Source organism: Diospyros lotus, chromosome 3 (assembly GCF_014633365.1).
Source record: "Diospyros lotus cultivar Yz01 chromosome 3, ASM1463336v1, whole genome shotgun sequence".
NCBI classification, from domain to species: Eukaryota; Viridiplantae; Streptophyta; class Magnoliopsida; order Ericales; family Ebenaceae; genus Diospyros; species Diospyros lotus.
Genome location: NC_068340.1, coordinates 12,745,792 through 12,771,961, shown reverse-complemented (window position 1 = coordinate 12,771,961; position 26,170 = coordinate 12,745,792). Strand labels below are relative to the sequence as shown.

General features: G+C 37.7%; 1 protein-coding gene across 1 annotated transcript in view; it reads left to right on the top strand.

Annotated features, from left to right (window-relative positions):
* The window catches only part of LOC127798229 (uncharacterized), a 43,655-nt gene extending 17,882 nt beyond the window's left edge, over nucleotides 1-25,773 (top strand). The window contains exons 6-7 of the mRNA XM_052331664.1: nucleotides 17,503-17,682; nucleotides 25,102-25,773. Of these exons, the coding sequence (XP_052187624.1) occupies nucleotides 17,503-17,670 (168 nt within the window). The 3' untranslated portion in view covers nucleotides 17,671-17,682; nucleotides 25,102-25,773. The remainder of the gene's footprint in view (nucleotides 1-17,502; nucleotides 17,683-25,101) is intronic.
* The last annotated feature ends 397 nt before the right edge of the window (nucleotides 25,774-26,170 follow it).

The window sequence follows — 26,170 nt, the reverse complement described above, 5'->3', positions numbered from 1 at the left end:
ATTTACATAGATAATCAAGTAGATAACACCACTAGGAGCATGGCGATAAAAAACATAATGGTCAACTTCACTCATAATCAATCCAAAAGATAGGACTATAGAGCTAAAGCGACCAAACCAACACCTAGGTGATTGTTTTAGACCATACAATGATTTCTTAAGGTCACAAATCAAGTGAGACTACCCCTAAGCAACAAACCCAGGTGGTTGTTCCATATAAACCTCCTCAAGAAGATTATCATGGAGAAAAGAATTTTTTATGTGAAGTTGATGAAAAGGCCAATGTCTAATGGAAGCCATGGAAATAAACAAATGAACTGAAGCAATCTCAGGCACAAGGGAGGGGTATCTCCATAATCAAGACCAAAGATCTATGTGTATCCCTAGGCAACCAAACATGGTTTCAATATGTGAATAGAGCCATTTAGACCAACTTTAACAGTAAAAGCCCAGAGGCAACCAACTGAGGACTTCTTGAGAGGAAGGGGAACAAAATCCCAAGTCCCATTAGCGAGCAAAGGAAACTTTGCCTCATCCATAGCATGATGCCAACCAAGGTGAGCAAGAGTTTTAGGAATAGAAATATATGAAATAACATAAACACAAAAGGCAGAACGAATAAAAGATAAACGATGATAGCTCAAGAAAGTGTAAATAGGATGAGGATTACGAGAAGAATGAGTACCTTCGTAGAGAAGGTTGAACTGGATTGAAAATTGAAGGAACAATGACACCTATAAGGGGACAAATCATCTAAAGGAACTGTAGCATTTGGAGGAACATGAGGTGAAGAAACCACGGCATCTGGAGGAATAGAGGCTAGAATAGGAGAAGGTCAGGAATGATGTTAATATGTCAAGAGAGGACAAGAAGGAACAAATGAAGTAAATAGATAATAGGAACCAAAGAAGAAAAAAAGGAATAGGAAGAACCTCATCAGGAAATGAGGAAGATGAAGAGAAAAAGAAGCAAAGAATGGTCTAGACTTAAAGAAAGTAACATTAGAAGAAAGAAAATAATGATTGAGATGAGGGGAAAAACATTTATAACCCTTTTGAAATTGAGAATACCTCAAGAAGACACATTTAACAAATCGAGGTGATACTTTGGCCACTGCCTGTAATCGGATGAAGCAAATGACAAATAGAAGGAGGAGTGATAGGATCTTTGAGACAGGTGAGATGGTCTATCTCAAGGTTAGGAGGTTCTTGCAACAACCCTATACTTCATTACCCCCTTCTAAGTTGAGTCCTAAGTATTTTGGACCTTACCCTATTGTGGCCAAGGTTAGGGCCAGTAGCATATCGATTACAACTACCAGAAGGAGTGACCAGCTATCCAGTGTTCCATGTTTTGTTGTTGAAGAAAGCTACAGAACCGGTATCCTACTCGGACAGATTTACCACCAAATGCAGAAAAGGAAGAAGAGGTAATTGAACCCCGTGCTATTGTGCAAAAAAGAGTGTTGTACAAAGGGAAGTTACCTATAACTCAAGTATTGGTCTAGTGGTCTCATCTTCATCCGGACCACACTTCTTGGGAATACCTCCCAAATCTTTTGAAGTAATTTTCGCGGGCTATGGAACTTATCTAAATTCTTGAGGACAAGAATTCTTTCAAGAGGTGGGGGATTGTTATGACCCTGGGGATTATCTTGTAATTACTACCTCTTATAGACTGTTGGAGAGGTTAGGAGGCTAGAAGGTGGGAAGGCTTGTTGTAACAGCTAGATGATGCTGTAAGGCGGTTAGAAGGAATAGTTATATGGCTATGGCTAGAGGTCCTATTAATAAGAGACCTATAACACTCAGTAGGATTACCAATTGATTGATTGAATGAATAAACTCCTCCCTCTTGATCTTTTTGTTCTCTCTATTCTCTCTCTCGTTCTACAATCAGAATTATCGAATTGCTAGCCCTAATTCAAGGGCTTGACACTTCTGTTTTAGGTTTTCAGTGCTTTGTCACTTTCATCGACGATTACTCTTGATGTACTTGGGTGTTTTTACTGAAAAACCGTTCAAAGTTATTTACTATCTTTAAGGACTTTTGTGCTGAAATTCAAACTCAATTTAATGTTTTATTCGCGCCTTTCGTAGTGACAATGCTAGAGAATATTTCTCAGCTCCTTTCACTACTTTCATGACTTCTAAGGGTATTTTACATCAATTCTCATGTGCCTATACACCCTAGAAAAATGGTATTGCTGAGCGCGAAAATCGTCATTTGATTGAAATCGCTCGCACTCTTTTACTGCATAGTTATGTTTCTTTTCATTTTTGGGTTGATGTTGTTCTCACTGCATGTTATCTCATTAACTGGATGCCTTTCTCTGTCTTACAGCATAAGATCCCTCACTCTATCCTTTTCCTTGCTTAGAGTCTTTATCTCCTTCCACTTCGTGTTTTTGGGTGCACTTGTTTTGTTCATGACATGACCCCTGGTCGTCCCAAACTTTCAGCCAAGGCTATCAAGTGCATTTTCTTTGGTTACTCACGACTTCAGAAAGGCTATCGGTGTTACTCTCCTGATCACCAGCGTTATTTCATCTTTACTGATGTTACCTTTTTTGAGTGTAAAAGTATACACAGAGATAGTAACTAGGGCAAACAGAGAGAGGAATTTGAGAAATGAAATTTGGAATTTAGAATGATTAAGAATAAGAAAGAATAGAAGAGCCGCTGATTATATACTCAGCGACTCAACAAATACAAGGTGCGCAAACATAAAACGCACAAAATAGAACACTATTATATGAAATAAAACTAGTTAAGACTACCAACATATAGCAGTACAATATAATTACAAAGAGGAGAAAATACAACATAAAGTAGTAAAGACACAGCTTCAAGTAACACTTCCTTTCACATTCCCCCTCAATTGTGACTCCTCCATCAGGTTGCTTGTTTGAAGAGCTATTAAAGCTTGAGGTTGATTGTATAGGTGACTTCTTTAGATTGAGCCTTTCACATAGAAACCTGAATCTACTACTAGGTAATCCCTTAGTAAATATGTCAGCCAACTGATGTAATGAAGGCACATACCGAATTTCAACAGCACCACTTTTAACCTTTTCTCTCACAAAGTGAACATCAATTTCAATGTGTTTGGTGTGAGCATGGAATATCGGGTTTTCAGCAATACTCTTTGCAGCCATATTATCACTCCACCTACAGAAGTAGGACCACAACTGTAACCCAACTATGAGAACAGTGATTGTAGCCATAAAATTTTAGTTATCCCTTGGGCTATAGCTTTATATTCGGCCTCTCCAACTGATCGAGCCACTATTGTTTGCTTTCGGGAGCTCCAAACAATCAGGTTCTAACCAATAAAAACACATGTCCCACTTGTAGATTTCCTGCTGACTTTGCAGCCAACATGATCTGCATCCGTATAAACTACCAAAGGTAAATCAAGAGGAGTTGGTGCAAAGAACAGACCTAGACCCAAGGTACCCTTGACATACTGTAGAAGTCTCTTGTAGGCTACCTAGTGTTGTTGTTTAGGGGATGATAAGAACTGGGTAAGTTTGTTTATTGCAAAGGATAAAATTGGTCTAGTATATGTTAAATATTGAAGAAAGCCAATGATAGTACGATAAAAGAGAGGGATTATCAAACACTTCACCCTCATTAGTCAAAGAATTAGATGAATTCATAGGAGTATTATTGGGCTTACAGTCCATCATACCAGCCTTTCCTAACAAATCTAGTGCATATTTGGACTGGGTAAGATAAATTCCAGCATTAGTTCTATGAGCTTCAAACCCAAGAAAATAATGCACTGAACGCAAAGTCTTGAGAGCAAAATTTTTATCCAAATCATGAATAAAAGCCGAAAGAGCTTGCGAATCTGAACCAGTCACCAAAATGTCATCAACATAGATCAAGACAAATAGGACAAATTGAGAGGTGTGTTTAACAAACAGAGATGCATTAGACACTACCCTCACAAAAGCCCATGACTGCAAAGCCAATCGCAACCTTGTATACCAGGCTCTAGGGCCTGTTTAAGTCCATAAAGGGATTTCCTTAGTCTGCAATCATGTGAGGGACAGTTCATATCCATAAAGCCCTCAGGCTGAGACATATAGACCTCCTCTGTCAAGTCACCATTCAAAAATGCATTGTTGATGTCCACTTGTTGGATATCCCAACCAAAGATAACTGGCAAAGTGAATAAAACTCGTATGGTTGGGATTTTAACTACTGGAATAAAAGTCTCTATATAGTCCACTCCCGGTGTTTGAAGAAACCCCTTGGCTACCAATCGAGCCTTGAATTTGAGGACTGATCCATCAGGGTTGTACTTAACCCTATACACCCATTTACACCCAATGAGGTTCATACTGTCAGAATATGGAACTAGCTTCCAAGTGCTATTCTGTTTCAATGCTGTAAATTCCTCCTTCATAGCCTTAACCCATCTTGGTTCTAAAAAGGCCTCATGTACAAAACTAGGAACTAAGGAACTGGTGAGGGCACGAGGAGAATTTAATTGCAGCTATTTGGCCTTGGACCGGTAAGCATAGGATGAATAGAAGGAAGAGGTGGAGCTGTGTATTTAGATACATGTGATATAGGTTGAGAACAAGACTGAGTTATAGGTAAAATTGACACAGGATTAATAGAAGAATCAGATACCTGGTTGGAAAGAGATCTTGTGGACTGAGAGAAGATTGAGTTTGACAAGGAGACTCGGGTTGTGCTACTTTAGGAGAGGTTGACAAAGGAATAGACTCAAAATATGAAGTGGAAAAACTAGGAGAACAAGGCTTAGAAATAGAACTAGGAGAAAACAAAGAGATGAATGGAAAATCGTCAGGATTAAACTGAACATGCCGAGAGACATAAACTCGGCTAGATGGATGTAAACATTTGTACCCTACTTGTACATGACTATACCCAATGAAGACACATTTAGTATAATGAAACTCAAATTTGTGTTTATTATAAGGGTGCAAATAAGGAAAGCAAGCACAACCAAAGGGTTGCAACATCAAATAATTTGTCTGTTTGTGAAAGAGAAGCTCAAACGAAATTTGGAATTTTAAGAGCAGAAGAAGGCAATAAATTGATAATGTTATACTGCTGTTTGGAAGGCTTCAACCCAAAATTTGAGTTGCATATGAGAGTGTGATAACAAAGTTAACCCCATTTCCACAATATGCCTATGTTTACGTTCTGCTACCCTATTTTGCTGATGGGCATAAGGACATGTGAATCGAGGTTGAATCCCACAGCTATGAAGATAGGGTAAAAACACCTTAAACTCTCCTCCATTATTAGTTTGTAAAGCTTTAAGCTTGGTTTGAAATTGGACTTCAACAAGTTTATGAAAGTTTTTGAAAATGGAAAGAGCATCTGATTTAAGTTTCAATGGGTATAGCCATGTGTATCGTGAATAAACATCCATAAAGATGATATAATAACGATATCATTCAATGGACAAAACAGGAGATGGACCCCACAGATCAAAGTAGACTAATTCAAGAGGTTTAGTAACTGTAATTGGACAATTAGCAAAAGATAATTGACTAAGTTTGCCAATTTTACAAGAATCACAAAACATAGCTTTTGAACAAGAAGAAGGAAGATGTATCTTATTAAGAATCAAGTGCAGTACATTGGAAGATGGATGCCCTAATTTGGCATGCCATCTACGATACAATTGTTCTTTACATGTTAACTAAACACTAGGAGACAGTCCATGAAAAAATGGAAGCTGTCTCTTACATTTATTTTCAAAAGAAAAAACACATTGCAAAGAAGATGTATTGCTAGCTATAGGCTGAGACTCAATAGACTGGGATGGAGAAGACGAAGCAGCAAGAGCAATTGCTGAACTTAGTTGGCACAACCCATCCTTAAGATGTCCTTGGAGTAGCACTTCCCTGGTACTCTTGTCCTTAATCAAATAAGAACTAGAATTAAACTTGGTAACAAGGTCATGGTCTCTAGTTAGTTGTGAGACACTGATTAAGTTCTTTTTCATGTTAGGAACATATAAAACTTTAGGTAAAGAAATTGAAGAAGCAGGTTTAGTTTGAGTGTACAAACATCCCAGACCTATATTAGGAATCGATAGCTGCTTACCATTTCCAACAAAAACACGATCACTGCCATTGTAAGGAAAATGAAGTGAAAGATTTCCAAGATTAGAAGTTATATGATTCGTGGCTCTAGAATCAATGAGTCAAGCAGAATCTGTGAGAGAAGACTTTGGTAGAGAAGCATTATCAATAGGCTATGAAAATTGATTGTAAGAAGCAACAAGCTATGAAAACTGATTGTAAGGAGTTCTTGAAATATAACCTAGCTCATTCATGTAGACCTCATTAGAACCATTTAGGGAGGCTAATTAAGCTTGAGTATTTGATTGGGAAACCATTTGAGGCCGTCAAAATTCTGATTAGACACAGAATTCCTTTGAAAACTGCTATCAAACCGATGATAGCACTTGTCAACGAAGTGCCCTGACTTACCACAAAGTTGATAATAAATTCTCTTTCCAGATTGCCTGCCTCTACCTATTCCTCCTCTATTGACAAAACCACCACCTCTATTAAAATTGAAACCTCCACCTCTATTATTCACCAAATTTCCAATACTTCTCGGTGTAAATGCAGCCATGTTAACATGCATAGATGATGGCATAACTGATTCAACATTAACAGCAATATGTTCTAAATTTTTGGAGTGTAATCTCTATTCATGCATCAATAAGAGATATTGCACATTCTCAAGGTCAATTTCATCCATCTGATAAGTAATTAGACTTACTACAATCTCATATTCGTTGTCCAAACCATTAAGGATTGCAAGTAGCAAATCCTTATCACTAAGAGGCTCCCCTATGGCTGTTAGTGAATGTCTTATTGTCTTGATCTTAAGAATGTAATCATTAATTGACAATGCATCCTTTTTAACAGATCTAAGTTGTTGCTTCAATTGGAATGACTTAGTAATGGTTTGACGGGATTACAAACTTTCGAGAGACATCCATACCTTGGCAAATGATTCGGAATGAATCACCTGCACCAAAACTTCCTTGTCAATGGTTGAGAAGAGCCATCTGAGAAGTAGTTGATCTGATTGCATCCATCTTATGAATTTTGGATTCAGCATTGTTGCTCCATCATCACCGGCATTCGGATTAGGTATAAATTTTACTAGAATCGGTCCTTTATTAAGGAACGATTGGAGATCAAAGGCTCGTATCGTGGTCGATATTTGTACCTTCTAGAAGATATAGTTATCAGGATCAAGGCGGATTGGTATATAACTGAATGCCTTAGCCATCGTAGTGAAATCTGATTGCGAGGCAGAAGACAATGACGATGAGGAGTGAGTTGGAAAGGAGGAAGAGACGCTATGATCAGTATTAGAAAGCCATTGACCTTGGTCATAAGCTCTAATACCATGTAAAAGTATACAAAGAGATAGTAACTAGGGCAAACAGAGAGAGGAATTTGAGAACTGAAATCTGGAATTTAGAATGATCAAGAATAAGAAAGAATAGAAGAGCCGCTGATTATATACTCAGCAACTTAGCAGATACAAGGCGCGCAAAACAGAACACTATTGTTTGAAATAAAACTAGTTAAGACTACCAACATATAACAGTACAATATTTACAAAGAGGAGAAAATACAACATAAAGCAATAAAGACATAGGTTCAAGTAACACTTCCTTTCACATTGAGGCATCTCCCTTCTTTCTCTCCTCCTTTGTCGAGAGTCGTCCAATTTATGAGATTCTTCCCACTCCTTACCTTTGTTCTCCTTCCTTCAATATTGCTCCTACTGTCCTTGAACGTCCCCTTTAGGTTTATCATCGCCGTCCACATCCTCCTGCAGCTGCTAATGAAGAACCTGATAACTCACCTCGTGCTCCAACATCTTCACCTGCGTCGGACCAACCAATTGCTTCTGAGCCAGATGTTGACCCTTCTCCTGAACCCATTGCCACTCGAAAAGGTATACGCTCTACTTGCAATCCTCACCCCATAAACACCTTCCTTAGCTATCATCGCTTGGCTTCCCCCTATTATGCTTTTGTGTCTACTTTATCTTCTATTACTATTCCTAAAACTACCAGTGAAGCACTTTCAGATCTAGGGTGGTGCTAGGCTATGGTTGATGAGATGGATGCTCTACATTCTAGTGGCACTTGGGAATTGGTTTCTCTTCCTCTTGGTAAATCTACTGTTCGTTGTCGCTAAGTTTATACTGTGAATATTGGTATTGATGGGAAGGTTGATCACCTTAAGGCACGCCTGGTTACCAAAGGCTACACTCAGATTTTTTGATTGGATTACGATGACACTTTTTCTTTGGTAGCTAAGATTGTCTTTGTGCGCTTGTTCTTATCCATTGCTGCAATGAATCATTAGCCTCTCTATCAGTTGGATATTAAGAATGTTTTTCTTCATGATGATCTTCAAGAGGAAGTTCATATGGAGCAACCACTTGGCTTTGTTGCTCAGGGAGAATTTGGATTAGTATGCAAACTTCGTTGCTCTCTTTATGGGCTGAAACAATCTCCGCGAGCTTGGTTTGGACAGTTTAGTACAATTTTTCAGGAATTTGGTATGATTTGCAGTGAGGCCGCCCACTCATTTTTTTATCACCACTCATCTAATAGTTAATGCATTTATCTAGTGCTTTATGTGGATGATAATGTCATCACTGGAAATGATCAAGATAGTATCCTTCAACTGAAGACACATCTCTATAACCATTTTTAGACTAAAGATTTGGGTAAGTTAAAATATTTTCTTGGCATTGAAGTGGCCCTGTCCACAAACGACATAGTTATTCCGCAAAGGAAATATGTCTTGGACATTCTTGAGGAGGCTGGCATGCTTGATTGTTGACCAGTTGATACTCCCATGGACATGAATATCAAGCTTTTACCAGGACATGGGGAGCTATTATTTGATCTTGGTAGATATCACAAACTTATCGGAAAGTTAAACTACCTCACTATCACTTGTCCAGACATCTCTTTTGCTGTGAGTGTGGTTAGTCAATTTCTGTAGTCCCCATGTGATAGTCATTGGGATGCCGCCGTTTTCATTCTTAGATATATCAAAGGCGCACCAGGACAAGGATTGTTACATGAAGATAAATGTCATACCCAGATGATTGGGCATTTTGATGTTGATTGGGTAGGGTCTTCTTTAGATAGACGCTCTACCTTCGGGTACCGTGTTTTAATTGGTGGCAACTTGGTATCTTGGAAGAGTAAGAAGTAGGATGTGGTTGCTAGGTCTAGTGCCGAAGCAGAATACTGTGCTATGACCTTGGCAACATGTGAACTTATATGGCTGAAACAATTGCTTCAAGAATTAAAATATGGCAAGGTGACACAAATGAAATTAATCTGCGATAATCAAACTGCCTTGCATATGGCCTTAAATCCAGTCTTTCATGAGAGGACTAAACACAGAGAAATTGACTATCATTTCATTAGAGAAAAGATTCTATCTGGATGTATTGCCACTAGTTTTGTCAAGTCAGCCGATCAACTGGCAAACATCTTCACTAAGTCTCTTCAGGGTTCTCGTATTAGTTTCATTTGTAACAAACTTGGTGCATATGACCTATATACTCCAGCTTGAGAGGGAGTGTTGGATTAACTGTCAATTAGCTATTAGACTAGCTATGAGTAGTAGATAAGTAGATAACTAGGCCTTAATTTTAGGAGTATTTTTAGTCTTAATTATTGTACATTCATACTATAAATCTTAATAGAAAGAGGCTAGACCTGACTAAGTTCTCTGATTCAACACTCTCATTATCCTACTTTTGCGCTAGAAGACAAACGCATCTTGGAGGAAGGGAGCGATGTTATGAATTTTCCATCAGTATGACATGTCAGCAATGATAGCCAAGTCGAAGTGATCCCATTTAGTAGCCAACTGTACCCAGCATCTTACACATGGCCTCAAGTAAAGGGCAACCCGATGATAAGCTGGTCTATTAGTTTTATTTTTCAGTTTATGTTAGTTTTATTTCTCAGTTGTTCCAGATATTTAGCTTCCTAGATTGTGCCAATTAGTTTTTCTATGTAGGTGGTTACCTATCTTTTAGTAGTGGGTAGTTTCTTTAGTTTTCTTGTAACCAGATGTACTTAAGGCTATTCTGCAAAAGAAAAGAGAAGTTACAGGTTTTTTATCTAGAAAAATATAGCTTCTCTCTAAACTTAAAGAGATCGTTGGGTTCTCTTAAACAAGCTCAAACTAGTCTTTCAAGATAGGTCAGAAAGGAAGATGATCACAAAAACATTCTAATCCCCACCTAGATTTTTGTGTCCATAGACCCATAACTAGATCACAAACTGGGGACCATATCACGTCTAGAATGAGGTGCTATGGTGTATGCTAATGTTATGACCCTAAGGGTATTACTGAAATTTTCTTGTAATAATTGTATTTGTAGCCACATGGCCACTTGTGTAAGTAGTTGTAGAAACCTCCTCACGGTTATGATTAGAACCCATGGGAAGGGCCTATATAAGGCCAAGTGTTGGAGGATGGGAGTTATCAGAGTGAATGATAATCTCTTTCCCTCAGAATTCATTCTCTCTCTCTCATTTCCCTCCAAAACTCTTCTCTCTCCCTCTTGAAATTTCTAAACTCATTGTGAATTCAAGTCTCTTTCCGAAGACTTGACAATTGGTATCAGAGCTGGTCATCCTCGACCGTGGTTCCGAGCATAGGAGATAGTTCATTCGGTGGAATTGAGATTGATTAATTAGTGATCCTGATGGTGGAGTGAACTTGATTGAAGTAGCTAGAGAATTGCATGGAAGTGATGGAGTATGGAATGACTCAAACGCAAGAAGCAGTGTCGTAGAGCAGAGAAGAGATCAAGGCGATCGGAGAGGAATTGAGGGAGGATATGGCATCGTCCTGAGAAGGAGTCCAAAGAGAATTGGCAAGGTAGAGGGAGACGTTAGATCAATTCGGGTAGTGGATAGGCAATGTGGTCAGCATGCTGTCCGCTCTTCCTCAATTTCGCTTGTTGCCAAAATTCCCTCCTCGGTCAGTTCTTGAATTTGGTACGGCGAGACCAAGGATTGATCCTTGACCCCAAGGAGTGGCAAAAATGGGGAATTCGTCGTATGAGGATGCTACAAAATCGGTAAGGGAAATCAATTCTCCTAAATCTCATCAAGGCTCTATGTCGAGATTGAAGATCCCTTTATTCGAAGGATCCAAGCCTAGATGGTGGATTCAGAGGGGTGAGAGGTTCTTCTAGTTTTATCAAATAGCTGCAAATTAGTAGATCAATCTTGCCACAACCTATTTGATGCCTGGTTCCAAGGATGGTATAGATCAAGGGGAATGGATGCTAAATGGATTGGCTTTGTAGAATAGTTGTGTAAACGTTTTGGGGAAAGGAATATGACAGATGTGATAGAGGAGTTTAACAAACTCAAACAAGAGTGGTCGGTGACTGAGTACCAAGAGAAGTTTGAGGAGTTAGGAGCATTGATGTGGAATGCTCAACCAACCTTCATCGACCAGTACTTTGTATCTAGCTTCATTAGTGGTCTCAATAATGAGTTGAGGGCTATGGCGAAGATGATGATGCCTATGATTGCTAGGCAGGCGGTAGAAAAGGCTAGGTTGTAAGAATTAACGTTGGAGGCTATATTCAAAAGGAATCGGGTTGTGGCAAAGCCAATTTCTCCCCATAATTACTCTACATGAGGGAATAGCAGAGCCTTATTGGTTGGAAGAGCTTCAGGGGGACCTAAGGCCAACCCTCCACCTTTCAGGTCTACAACTTTGGAGTAGAGGCGACTCATGGGATTGTGCTTTCGGTGTGGGGAGAAGTATAGTGCTGGGCACCAGTGCAGAAGGCAGTTTTTGAACATGGAAAAAGAATACAAGGCTGTTGGCTTGGAGGAGGAGAAGCAATAGGCAGTAGGCCTCATTTTGGAGGAAGAGTTAGATCAGGAAGGTGGAGAAATTTCCTTCCATGCCTTGAAGGGGGGACCTACCGGTCAAATTATTAAAGTGCAAGGGTAGGTGGGACAAATGAAGCTATTAGTATTGATCGATAGTGGAAGCATCCACAGCTTCCTAAATGAAGCTACTACCATGGAATTGAAGTGCAAGTTAATGGCTACTATTAACTTTAGGACTCTTAGATTATACCCTTAGGCAAGAAAACCCCTCTCATAAGCCCTCTCCAACACTCACGAATGCAATGGAAATATAAGAACAAGAAAAATAAACAACAGAAATAGAAATTAATAGAATTTAAAAGGAACAAACACACTGCACAAGAAGGCCAAGAATTATATTGGTTCAAGCCAATATTTGGCCCTGCATTTAGTTGCCCTAGGCGCACAACAATCCACTAGAAACCAGCAAATCAAATGCAGTACACAGTCCCAACAATCCCTCTTTCCAGTGCTCCCAAGTACAACCTTTCCCAAGAGATTACACAAGACGCTCCAAGATTAACTCTCATAATCTCTCTCTCATTTTCTCTGCGCTCAAGTGCTCAAGGGATTCTCAATGATCAGAATGAATTGGATGCCCGAGACTGGTGCCTTTCTCCTCTATTTATAGAGGTTTGGAGCGCCGGCTATGAGGGTTTATTTTAAACCTATACAAAAGTCTAAAATGCCCCTTATAATGTACATAAGAAAAACATCTTGCACTACTTAAATCTCTTGGGCGAACTCTTTCATGGGACTACATTCATCTTTTCTTCTAGATCCAATTTGACTCTATGCAAAACTCTAACTGCAACGACTCCCCTATCAGTGGTTGTGGCCAATGGGAGTAAGATGTATAGCCACAAGTAGTGTGAGGGTTTTTGTTGGGAGATCCAGGGGCATGTATTCCAAGCTGACCTTAGAGTATTGGAATTGGGCGGCTGTGATAGTGTTGCGGGTGGATTGGATGAAGACCGTCAGCCCTCTCACTTTTGACTTCAACAAATTGGAAGTCATGGTGGAGATGGGGAACTCAAGGCTCATTCTAAAGGGAATTATGGAGCAAGGGGAATGCAAGTTGATAAGGGGAAAGAAATTACAAAGGTGGATGAAGAGTAAGGGTTAGATAGCCCAAATCAATTCATGCATTGGAGTGGCATGAACTAGAAGGCAAGGGCATAGAGGAGGATTTTCTATTGAGAGGTTGCTTGGCCATGTTCCAATCCTCCACTAAGGTATCACTTCTTGATAGCTTAAATTTACTGTTAAAAGAATTTCAAGATCTATTTGTTGAACCTCATACCCTACCATCCCAAAGAACCTTAGACCATTCTATATTCCTAAAACCCCACTTTGCCCCTGTGAACATGAGAGCATACAGATACTCTCCTATACAAAAGGATGAGATCGAAAAACAAGTTGCTAACATGCTCTCTACTTCCATCATATGCCCTAGGCAAAGCCCCTTTGCATCCCCTGTTTTACTCGTGAAAAAGAAAGATGGGTCTTGGAGGTTTTGTGTTGACTACTGTCAACTCAATTCTAATACCATCAAAAACAAATTTCCTATACTCCTTATTGATGACCTTTTAGATGAATTATCTGGGGCAAAAATCTTTTCCAAACTGAACCTAGGATTTGAATATCATCAAATCTAGATGACACCCTCTGACATCCCCAAGACAACCTTTTGTACTCACCTAGGGTTGTACGATTTTGTGGTAATGCCTTTTGGGCTCACCAATGCCTTAGCAATCTTTTAGGCCCTAATGAACCAAGTGTTTCAGCCTTACCTAAGGAAATTCGTCCTAGTTTTCTTCGATGATATTCTTGTGTATAGCCAAGACTTTGATCAACATTTAACCCACCTAAGAACAACATGTGAGGTCCTGAATTCTAATAAATTGTATGTTAAGCTATCAAAGTGCACATTTGCTGAAAAGGAGGTGGAGTACCTAGGCCACATCATTTCAAGGGAAGGGGTGAGAATTGATCCTAATAAGGTAGTAGCTATGGTGGAGTGGCTTAGACCATAGTCAGTAAGGGAGTTAAGGGGGTTTCTTGGATTGACTGGTTATTACAAAAAGTTTGTACAGAATTATGGCCTCATCAATAAGCCTCTTACAGAGCTCCTCAAGAAGGATACTTTCCAGTGGAACCCAAGAGTAAAGGCAACTTTTTTAACCCTTAAGAAGGCCATGACAGAGGCCCCAGTGCTGGCCCTTCTAGATTTCTCTGAAACCTTTGTGGTGGAGACAAACATGTGTGAAAAAGGGACATGGCTCATGCTAATACAGGAGGGAAGGCCCCTGGCCTACATTAGCCATGCACTAGCTCCCCGACACTTGGGCCTTAGTGTATATAATAAGGAGTTGCTAGTAGTATTGGGGGCTATTGAGAAGTGGAGACATTACTTAGAGGCCATCCCTTTTATAATTAAAATCGATCATGAGTTTGCAATTTTTGTCTTAGCAAAGATTGCATACTGAGTTGCAGAGAAAAGGGGTTTCAAGGTTGATGGGGCTAGATTATATCATTGTGAACAAGGGGAAGGAAAATTTGGTGGCCGATGCTTTATCAAGGAAGGAAGAGAATGGTCAATGTCAAGCAATCTTTGCTGGAGTTCTAGAATGGGTGAAGGAAGTGGTCAGAAGTTATGATCAAACACCATGGATCAAGGAATTATTGGCATGACTGGCAATGTAGATTCAAAGGGAGGGCGGTGGTTGGTGATGATGAACCACTGAGGAAAAGAATCATAACTACCCTACATGGATCGCTAATGGGAGGCCACTTGGGTATCTAGGCAACCTACCACAAGGTGAGACAATTATTCTTTTGGTTAAGGCAGAAGAAGGAAGTAGTGGATTTTGTTTTGTCTTGTGTGACTTGCTAGAGGTGTAAGCATGAGAATGTGGCCTATCCTAGGCTTCTACAACCCTTGGAAATTCCAAAGCAGGCCTGGGAAGGAGTATCCATTGACTTTATTGAAGGGTTGCTCAAATCAGAAGGTAGAGATGTGGTTATGGTAGTGGTGGATAAGTTAACTAAGTTTGCACACTTCATCAACCTAACCCACCCCTTTACAGCATAGGAGGTTGCAAGGGTATTTATGGATGCAGTGGTGAGGTTTCATGGGGTACCGAAGTCAATTGTCTTGAATAGGGATAAAATCTTTACAAGTATATTCTGGCAAGAGTTGTTTAAGGGCTTGGGGGTCAAATTACACATGTCTATGGCCTACCACCCCCAAATAGATGGCTAAATAGAGAGAGCCAACCAATGTTTGGAAGGCTACTTGAGGTGCATGTGTTACACTAAGCCTAAGAGTTGGCATAGATGGCTATCTTTAGCCCAGTGGTGGTACAATTCAAGCCACCACAGTACCATTAATAGGAGCCCTTTCGAAGCAATATTTGGGTTCAAATCCCCACTGATTCCATCCGTATCGAGTGCTACAACTACCATGGCCACCGTGGAACAGTACCTACAGTAGAAATTCTGAAGATATTGAAGAGGGAATTGAACATAGCTCAGAACTGGATGAAGCGGAGTACTAATAGGAGGAGGAGTGATAGGTCTTTTGAGGTGGGAGAACGGGTTTTTCTGAGGGTGAAAAGGTTCTTACAACAACCTTTTATAGCCATACCAGCATCTAAACTAAGCCCCAAATACTTTGGGCCCTATGCAATAGAGTCAAAGGTGGGGAAAGTGGCCTACAAGATGAGGTTGCCCGATGGAGTTAACTTGTACTCGGTATTTCATGTATCTTTGTTGAAGAAATCTATTGAGCCCCATGCTACAGTTAGCCTAGACTTACCCCATATGAACGAAGAGGAAGGAGTGGTGGAGCCTCAAGCTATACTGGACAAGAGGGTGATATATCGAGGATTGGTGCCCCTAACTCAAGTGCTAGTCAGGTGGTCACAAAAGGGTCTCAACCACACAACTTTGGAGTATCTACTTGAGTTACTTAGTTTCCACGAGCTACAAGGTTACTTTAGATTCTTGAGGATAATAATTGTTTCTAGAGGTGGGGAAAGTTATGACGCCAAGGGTATTACTAAAATTTTCTTGTAATAATTGTAGCCACATGGCCACTTGTGTAAGTAGTTGTAAAAACACTCCTCACGGTTATGATCAGAACCAATGGGAAGGGCCTATATAAGGCCAAGTGCTGGAGGATGGGAGTTATCGGATTGAATGATAATCTCTTTCCCTCTTAATTCATTCTCTCTTTCTCTCTCTTTTTTCCCTCCAAAACTTTCTCTCTCCCTCTCGAAATTTCTAAACTCGCTATGAATTCAAGTCTCTTTTATGAGACTTGACAGTTATTTGTAGATGACATAGTATTGGTGGATGGGACAAAAGATGTGAATTCTAAGCTCAAGACTTGGAGGAAGATTTTAGAATCTTAATGTTTTAAGGTAAGTAGAGTGAAAATTGAATATATAAAATGTAAATTTAGTAAAAATATAATGGAAGATCAAGTCATACCAAGAAAATGTCACTTTAGATATCTTGGATCAATCATTTGAAAAGATGGGGATATTAACGAGCATGTTACCTGTTTTATTTAGGCATGATTGTTAAAATAGAAAAGTGCATTTGGTGTTTTATGTGATAGTAAAATTCTATTAAAACTAAAAGGAATGTTTAATAAGACAACTATAAGACTAGTTTTGTTGTATGGCACGAAATGTTGGACAATAAAGTGTCAACATGTACAAAATATGAACATAATTGAGATGGAGATGCTAAGATGGATGTACGACCATATAAAAAAAGATAAAACTAGAAATGAGGTTATTCATAACAAGGTTGAGGCGGCTTCTTGAAGATAAGATGTGGGAGACACAATTAGGATGATTTGGTCGAGTGAGAAAAAAGACCAGTAGAGGCTTCGGTGAGAAGAGTGGATAGAATAGAACAAATAGATAGTAAAAGAGGTAGAGGAAGACCCAAAAAAAAATTGTTGGGAGAAACATGGTTTGATATTAAGTATATGGACCTCACAAAAGATAAGGCTATGGATAAAAATTAATAGAATGTTAGAATTCATGTAGCCAACCCCACAGTGAGATAAAGGCTTTTTGGTTATGCTGTTATTTGTTGTATCACCCAGGAAATAAAATGATCATAAATGAATACAGGGTCCCAACTCATCATAAAATTTGGTAGCTGCTGGGACTGAACATTCAACAAGTTATGTGGAAATTGGGAAGATATAGAAAAGAAAACCTGTTAATAAACTTCATGTTTCTGATCTATTATATTACTTTGATCTCTCTGACAATTGTATTGACCAGAGTGGAGGTGAGTAGGAATTGATTTCTGAATTATTCATATTTCATTTGAAGGTTATTTGTATGTAAACCATTGGATGAATTATAACCGAAGCATTTTGTTTTCCTTGAAAAATATGCCTTTTTTACTTAATTATTTCTCTAATAACTCGTGGATGACGTATATTCTCTCCTTTCAAACAGAATTAATCTCTTTTTTCTTATGTAATTGAAACTTATTCTATTTCCTCAGGATGACAAGTTTGAGAGGCTCTTCAAGATGTATGCTGAGAAAAATAAGCTTGATTTGCAAAGATTGATCTTTTGTTTTGATGGGGATAGAGTTATCCCAACAGCATCTCCAGATGGCCTTGGGATGGAGGACGATGACATTATTGAAGTGCACATCAAGTCAAATTGATGCAAACAATAGGTAATGTATCCTTCTGTTGCTACCTTTCCTCTCCACTGCTTTGCATTTTTTCCACTTTACTGTTTTTTCCTTTTTCTTTGAATATTTTAGCTTAATTAGTTAGATAGCATTTGGTTTTGAGTGATGGCTGGTTGCATTGAATCCCACCCACCAATATTCATTATTTGATATGATAATGGTCAAATTGGAGGCAATAGTAGTGATGTCTTGGTCTATGTCAGGTACCATAGTGTCTGATTGAAAAGCAATTAAATGCAGGACTAGTATTGTAATAATATCCTAATAGAGTAATATCAGATAGAATGAATTGTTGATTTAATTTTAGACAATAGGAAGTTGTGGTGTCAGAAACACTTTTTTAAGTGAAAGCTATTATCGGTGATATTTCTACTTGATTGTAGTAAGAAAAGAGAGTTATGGAGGATGTTGACATTTCATTAACTTTGGAGTAGGTTGTATAAAATATAAAATCAGTATCAGGTAGATTACAGAAAGTAGGAGGATACTGATGAAGAGATGATGAGCTAGATTGAGTTTTGTCTCAAGGTCAGATAATGAAGTTCATTGGATTGGCTGTCCTGTGGAAAATTGCCCAATCAAGGTCAGTTAAAAAATGCCCGTGCACAATAATGAATTGCTGAGCAATTAATCAATTAATAAATTTCCTTACAATTAAGCCCGATTGGAGATTGAAATATTAGCAAAATTCTGAGTAGAGTACAGATTATTGTGGTCTTTTTCTCAGTACAAATATTTTGCATCATGTGGGAAAACTGAAAGAAAATTTAGTACAAACTAATCAGAGGTTAGATGCGCAACACTTATTTGTTGTGCTTATTAGTGGTTAATCAGTGTGAGAGAGCTGGTCATGAAGATAAGACTACCCCAAAAATGCCTCCCCTATATAGTTTGCAATTTTAAAACTAAGGTTAAGTTTGCATTCATTGATTTTAAACAATAATATGCCCTTCATCATTAAAGATGTGTGCTTCACTTTACATTGAATTCCTACATTTTAGATAATTAAAAGTAGGTGGAAGGATTTTATCGCTTCCTATGCAAAATAGCTATTTCAAAATCATGGTGTCTAGGGTTCTATTTGTGCAAGAATCCTTTAAACATATGCCAACTATAAACAAGTACAACAGCATATGAAGCCTGTCCCGCTATAACATACCGGCTATAAGAATTCCTGCTTGCAATTGATTTTTATCAATGGCATTATCTTTTATAAGACCCCTATAACTAACATCATACCTAAGTATCTCCTACCAAGTTTTTCTTAATCTTTCTTTACCTATTTTTGTTATATGCTTGTTCCATTCCATCCACTCTTTTTACAAGAGCCTCTATCATAGTTCTGAAAGGCGCGAGGCGCAGCGAGGCGCAAAGGGTCCTAGAGCCTGAGGCGCGAGGCGCACGAGGCGAGGCGCGCCTTTGCGAAGCGAGGCGCACCTTTTAGAAAAAAAACTAAAAATCTTGTAAAATCATAAAAAACTATCAAATTATCAATAATAACACATGCATATCATTAATGTTTCATTATCTTCAAATTCTAAACTAACAACATCAAAGTTAATTCATTCATCATACAATTTCTAAACTAGAAACATCATCAAAGTTCAAACTTAAAGTCTCAAACTCAAACAAGTACCAACCATCGTGCAAAGTTCTAAACAAACATATAAACACTACAAGTCTACAATCAATAAAGAAGTTTTAATCATCATCATCATCATACCCTTCACCAAATTGAAAATCATCATCTTACGGTGCCATATTTTGCTCATCCTTGATTCCTTGTTATTTTTCTTCTTTTGTATGTACTCTCCAATCTCTTGTTTTATTGATGGAGGACATTTTGGAATAGCTTTAGTATTCTCCACAATCAATAAACACTACAAGTCCACAATCAAGAAAATGCTTTCATTTTGAAAAATGCTATTTTTCTAGGTTTGGAAGATTAGCGCATTTTTTCTAAGTCTGGAAGATTAGGGCATTATAAGGAGACATATAAGAAAATGTTTTCATTTTGAAAAACTAACTCCCGGTATTTTGATAGTTAATATTCATTGTTGTTAAAATGATTTTTAATGAATTTTTCAAGAAATAGTAGGTATGTATTTTGGGGGTGGTAAAATCGCTAAATCCTGAATTTGTACTAAAATCAAAATTTTATTTTCTTATTGTTATGGATTTTGATTTTTTAGATATTTTTATTGAATCCAAATGGGGGGAACTTTCTTATTTACATTTATGTATTAAAGTAAATGGAAGGTAAAATATAAATAAAAGAAAATGTGGACATTTACTTAAACTAAAGAAATGTAAATAAGTAGTGATGTATACATGCTGAAACTGAGAAGAGGGGATGCTGGAGAGGAGAGAAAGAAATGATGCAGGCAGGATGCAGACGCGGTTTTCATGAGGCGCGCCTAGGCGCGCCTCAGCGCCTCACCTTGCAAGGCGCGCGCCTTGCAGAAACCGCCTCGCCTCAGCCCAGGCGAGGCGCCAAACTAGCGCCTTAAGGCGCCTTGCGCCTAGGCGCGCCTTTAATAACTATGGCCTCTATTGATATTCTTGTCACATGACCAAGCCCTTTTAATCATGTGTCATGCAACTTATCCTCACATAAGCCAGTCTAACCTTATTATGAATAACTTCATTTCTTGTATGGCTGCACATTTATCTTAATATCCTATCTTTGTTACGCTCATACTTTGCACATGTTAGTGTTTTACTACCCAACATTTTTGTGCCATACAACAATGCTGGTCTTATTACTATTTTATAAAATTCCCTTTAAGTTTTAATGGAATCTCATTATCACAGAAAATATTGGATATATTTTCCTGTTTTAACCATCTTGTCTTAATTATATGGGTAACATCCTCATTATTCTCCCATCTTTTTGGATGATTGGTCCAAAATATCTAAATTGATCAGTTTTTGGTATGCTTGATATTCCAATTTACTATAACATCATCTATACTTGTATTTTTACTAAATCTACATTCTATATATTCAATTTTCACTCAACTAAAAACTTTTAGATTTAAAGTGTACATATCTCAAGTTTAGCATTCACTTTTTGTTTTTTGGGTCTCATCCACCAGCACAATTCTTCTATTAAAGCATACACAATCCAAAAAATGATTAGGCCGTGGCACCTTTGCCTAGATATTATTAGTGATTTCATCTCTTACTAGGACGAATTGATAAATACTTAATGCAGATACTTGATATAATCCCATTGGGTACCAGAGCGTAGTTGTGACCGCCCATGCCTATAAGATCAACTCAAGAGAGGAGATTTGAGTTACCTTCTAGTCCTGTGTTAGTATATAGCAGGGCATAAGTTATGGTTGTGAAATAGGGACTCCGTTGGTGCCTCAACAATTTACTCTTGGTCCGTTTCACTCAGTGTGCATCTGGATCTGTTATGTGGCTTAACCAAGCTTTCCCTCACTTAATTTCCTTGACTTCAAATCATTCAATCCCACATCCAACCCCAATAATTGACTTTCCCTTTGACGGTTGACCTGATTTGCATTTTGGTGTTGACAGGCGCCATTCCCTTCAACAGCCGACCTCCCAAGTGACAATTAATCTTGTTAAGACTCTTGAAAGTATTCCTAGATCTTCTACACTAAGGGGGCGTTTGGTACGGGAGAAGTTTTTAAATTCCTAGAATTCATGATTCTTGGGAATGTTCTTGGAAATCTTTGATTCCCAGGATTTATGCAATTCTATATTTGGATAAATTTAAACATTCTCTAGAATATTGAGTATTCTTTTCTGAAAATCTTACATTTCTATGTTTGGTTTAAATGTAACATTCTTGGGAATTCATGTTTTTTTTCCAAAATTACCCTTATTTAATTTTTTATTTAAAAATGATAAATTTCTTCTACTATATAAAATATTGGGACCCACAATATCTTTAGAAAATAAAAAAAATGTTATTTTTTTACACATTATCTATATATATGCATGTGTATGTATATATATAATATATATATACATAATAATATATATGTTTGTATGAATATTTACTTTAATATATATAATATTTTATAATAAATAATATAAATATATATACATATATGTATATATAATATATATAATATATATAATATGTTTGTATGGGATTATAAAAGGGTAAGGGGTGTTTTATTCTTTTTATTTGTTAAAAACATTCCCAAGTCCATGGGAAATTTGGATTCCCAAACCCCCCCATGGAAATCTTTTTGTGAGAAAATTGCTTAAAAATCATTCCTGGGAATCCTATTTCTCAGGATTCTTTTTATAAAAAAGTTGTACCAAATATGGGAATACAGATTCCCAACCTAACATTCCCAGGAATGTTAAAATTTTTCCTGTACCAAACGCCCCCTAAGGGTGCGTTTGATAGACATGGAAAATGAGGGTGGAATTCATTTTCTATCTAAATTCCAGGAAATTCTATCAAATAGCTTTTCAATTCCATGGAATTCGAATTCCATTTTAGTTCAAAAAGTGAATATTTTCCTTGAAATCAAGGAATTGGAATTCCTAGGGGTTGGGGTGAGAATTGGAATTCCATGAAATTGGAATTCCATCCTTATTTTTCAACTCTATCAAACGCACCCTAAGTTTAGAAATAGCTAGAAATTAGGAAGCGATTCTTTTGACTTTTTTTTATAGATCTTTCTGTTGTATTTCCTTTATTTGTTCTCTTTTTTAGCTATGCCCATATTTAGAAACTAGCTATGTCCATATTTAGATGAGACAACCTCCTCTATGTATTGTACAGCATTATTCTCAATAAATAAGAAGGAATTACACAGAATTCTTCAGATCTCATAGTCGACAACCCTTGCCCTCTATCAAGGTCTGCAGGTGGTTTGGACACCTGATCCAACTGTGGGTTGCCCTTGCCTTTATCCTATCTTTTGGCCTGTGGTCCTTCATAGTCAACTTGGAGATCTACTGCCCCTATTGTCTATCGGTTGTTTCCTTTGCATGGTTTGCTCCGGCCTGTTTCCATCTCACCCTTGTCCGATGTCCATTCATGACTCATTTTATACAAGCCTCCAATTTATGTAGCTGCATTTTCTAAGCATCTAAAATAATGATCTTACAGATAAACCACAATTAGAAACAAGGTTATAGTTACAACATGCTTCTATTACTTAAAAACATGCTCTACATCATAGATATGGTTCATCTTGCCACATCTGGTAGCATGACTATCATCAAAAGATTATATGCTTAACACATTTCTTCAAAATGAGCTAGTCGTCAATAAACTCTATCAGCTCTCCATAACTCTCTACGAGTCTCTCTTTCTTACTAAGAGACTCTTTCTTACTAAGTGTCTGCCCTAGTCTTAAATGTTGAGATTGTGCATGGCATGAGTCCACTACTTGGTAAGGGCCTACTAGTGCATGCACTCGCACAACCAATGCACAGGCACACACAACATAATGTTGGCTTCTCCCCAAACACATTTTCCCTTGGCTGCATCCCTAGGTTCAGGCCCTTCAAACTCATGTCTGCCTTCCCAATGCTCATCATTGCTGGCCATGCCTCTCTCTGAGAAACCACATCTCCACCAAGAGGAGACTCATACCGTTACTCTTCACATGTCATAGCCACAAGGGGAGAGGAAGGCTCATACTCACAACCCCTTGCACGTGCAACATGCTAGCTGACCCATGCATTACCTGTGCGTGCGCACATGCAATGCACATTACAAATCATATTAACAGGCTTCCATAAATAGTTAATGCATGACTTATTCAACCTGCCACACATAATTAAGCCATAGAATGCACCTTACCTCAGCCAATGCAACTGAAGAACTCATCTCTTGTGCACAACCTCCTCTTTTCCCAGCCTTCTCCTTCTCTCTTTGCTGTTCTGTCCTCCTTTCCCACCCTGCATTGAAGACACTTTCTACCCTTGGTTGTGTTTGAATCAAATAGGTGGAGGTACCATGCATAGGACTCTCCAAGCAACTGAGTAGGTGTCTTGATTTAGTGATATTAAGGTTGTTCTATAATTGGATTACATTGAGGATATATGTTAAACCCTTATTTCTTGCTTTATTGATCAATGAATTTTCTATGTATGTCCGAGGAGAGTGTATTGGTGTATATTACTTACAGATGATATTTTTTGTGGATAAGATGAAAGAGTGCAAGAATATTCAGTTTCAGGTATGCAGGGACACCTTTGAATTAATAAAGGTTCAAGTTGTGTAGATGGAAAATTGAATGTACAGAATGAAGTTTAGGAAAAAATAAAAGAGTGGATGATGTAATGGTGATATTCATTCCCCCCCCCCCCCCCCCCCCCCCAAAAAAAAAAAAAAAAAAAAAAAAACAGAGAGAGAGAGAGATTAGGTATGTTGGTTCAATTATACCAAACGATGAGGAGATTATTGAAAATGTTATAAAGTTAAGGCATGACGGTTAAAATAGAGAAGTAGTTCCAATGTATTATGTGACTTTAAAATCGCTTTAAAGCTAAAAGAGAAGTTCTGTTAGATGCATATAAAATCACCTCTGTTATTTGGTATGAAATGTTATTTAGTAAAATAACATCCTCCATAAGATATGAGCATAATTGAGATGATTCTATAGTGAATGTGTAGCCATAAAGTAAACATAGAACTAGAAATGAGATGATCTATTTTTATATGACAAATCACATTGCAATGTTGAAAGAAATGGTTTTTATTTTCAGCTGTGCATATATAAGGAATTATATATTTATCAATTAATATGTTTCTACCATGTTCCTTTTTTTAATATTTTCATGTTTGATATCCATTTTAGAGGATATCTTTGTCATGCGACGTTGTATTAGGGTGTATGTTCTTACTTGCACAGATTTTCTTGACCTTTGAAGGGGCCTTCTTTATTCTCCACTTCAAAGGTGTTTGTTGCCCCGATCAAATCACGAGTGCCTTTCTCTTTTATGTTGCAAGCTCCGCCACCAAAAAAATAAAGAACAGAACAAACTCTTCTTCTTCTTCCCTTCCTACATCCTCATTCTATGACGAGGCTAAGATTTTCAATTTTATAGATCAGTACAGTTGAAAATTCTGGTTGAAGACATTTGCTATAACACGTTAGGTAACGACTGGATAATGAGGGAGGTGGTAATTTCACACGTTCCAGTTTACAGAACAACCTTGGTACTTAAATAGTTTTCAACTTCTAATTCTCTTGATATAGCTAGATTTGAGCAAGGTTTAGGGAAGAAAAATGAAGAAATAACCAATAAATTACTGAAGATGCTGCACAAAGAGCTTGGTTTGTTCTTGAACATTAGTTAAATTTGTGCTTGCCTTAATTCGTACTGAAATTGTAGTTTTCTCGTAATTTCAGTATTGCTTTTGCCAATTCGATTTTCATTGCTTCATTTCAGGTTTTTGCCCTATGCTTCCGAACTTTACTTTGGCTGGCTTTTGGGAGCTGCATAGTTTATTTATTTTGTTGAACTCTTTTCTATTTCCGAGAGAGAGAGAGAGAGAGGTTGGCTACTGTTAGCACTTGGTTAGGGGGGGGGGAGATCAGGAGCCTCTCACAATATTTGGCAAGGAATTACAAGTTGGTTTGTTTTCTGGGAATGTGCGCGACCACCGTGAAATGGTGTTTGTATAGGGTAGGTACACCTGCCTGCCCTATCAGGCTACCAATTTTAGTTTGTGGGCGGGACTCTTTCTCAAGTTGTGTTGCTAAATGTCTCTTTTAGCTTTAATCGTGTTTAGAACTTGTCAATGTTTTGGCCTCTTGTTGTACAGCTTCAAAGGGGGCTGCCTGCCTAGTGCCTTGGTCACTTACAGATGGTGGTTGCAAGGCATGCTAGTTTTAATTTTTGAAAAGAAAAACATGTTAACTGTGTTGAGTTTTGAGCTTCTATGGAGGTCATAACCATATTGGCATGGATGCCAATTTCTTCTATTCTCTGTATAGTTGCTGCTGCTGCTGCTGGACTTGTGGCTTGTTCCATTTACATTCAGGTGGAGATTAAAGTTGTGTTTGTTTCCATGTAAAATGTTTTACACATTATTTTTTAGTTTTTATTTTTATTTTTTTATGTTTGGCTTGAATCAATGAAAAAATGCATATAAAATACTAGTTTCCATTTGTGTATCTATCTATCTATCTATCTATACTATATTATATATGCAAATATTTACTTTTGGTATTACAAAATCATGTTAATAAAGTATTTTTTTTGAAATCTTCCTTATATAAAAAAAATTTAATTACACTTAAGAAGATTTGAACGGAGAATCTTGAATAATAATTGATTTTTCAAATGACTTTATTATTATATTACAAAATAATTTTGTTTAAAAATTAAAAAAGTAATATATATGTATATATATATATATATATGGAAGCAATGTATTTTTCGAGTTTTATAAAAAAATTAGTTAGAAAAACCAAATGCTAGATCTGACAATATTTTGTTGTTTATTTGTATATTT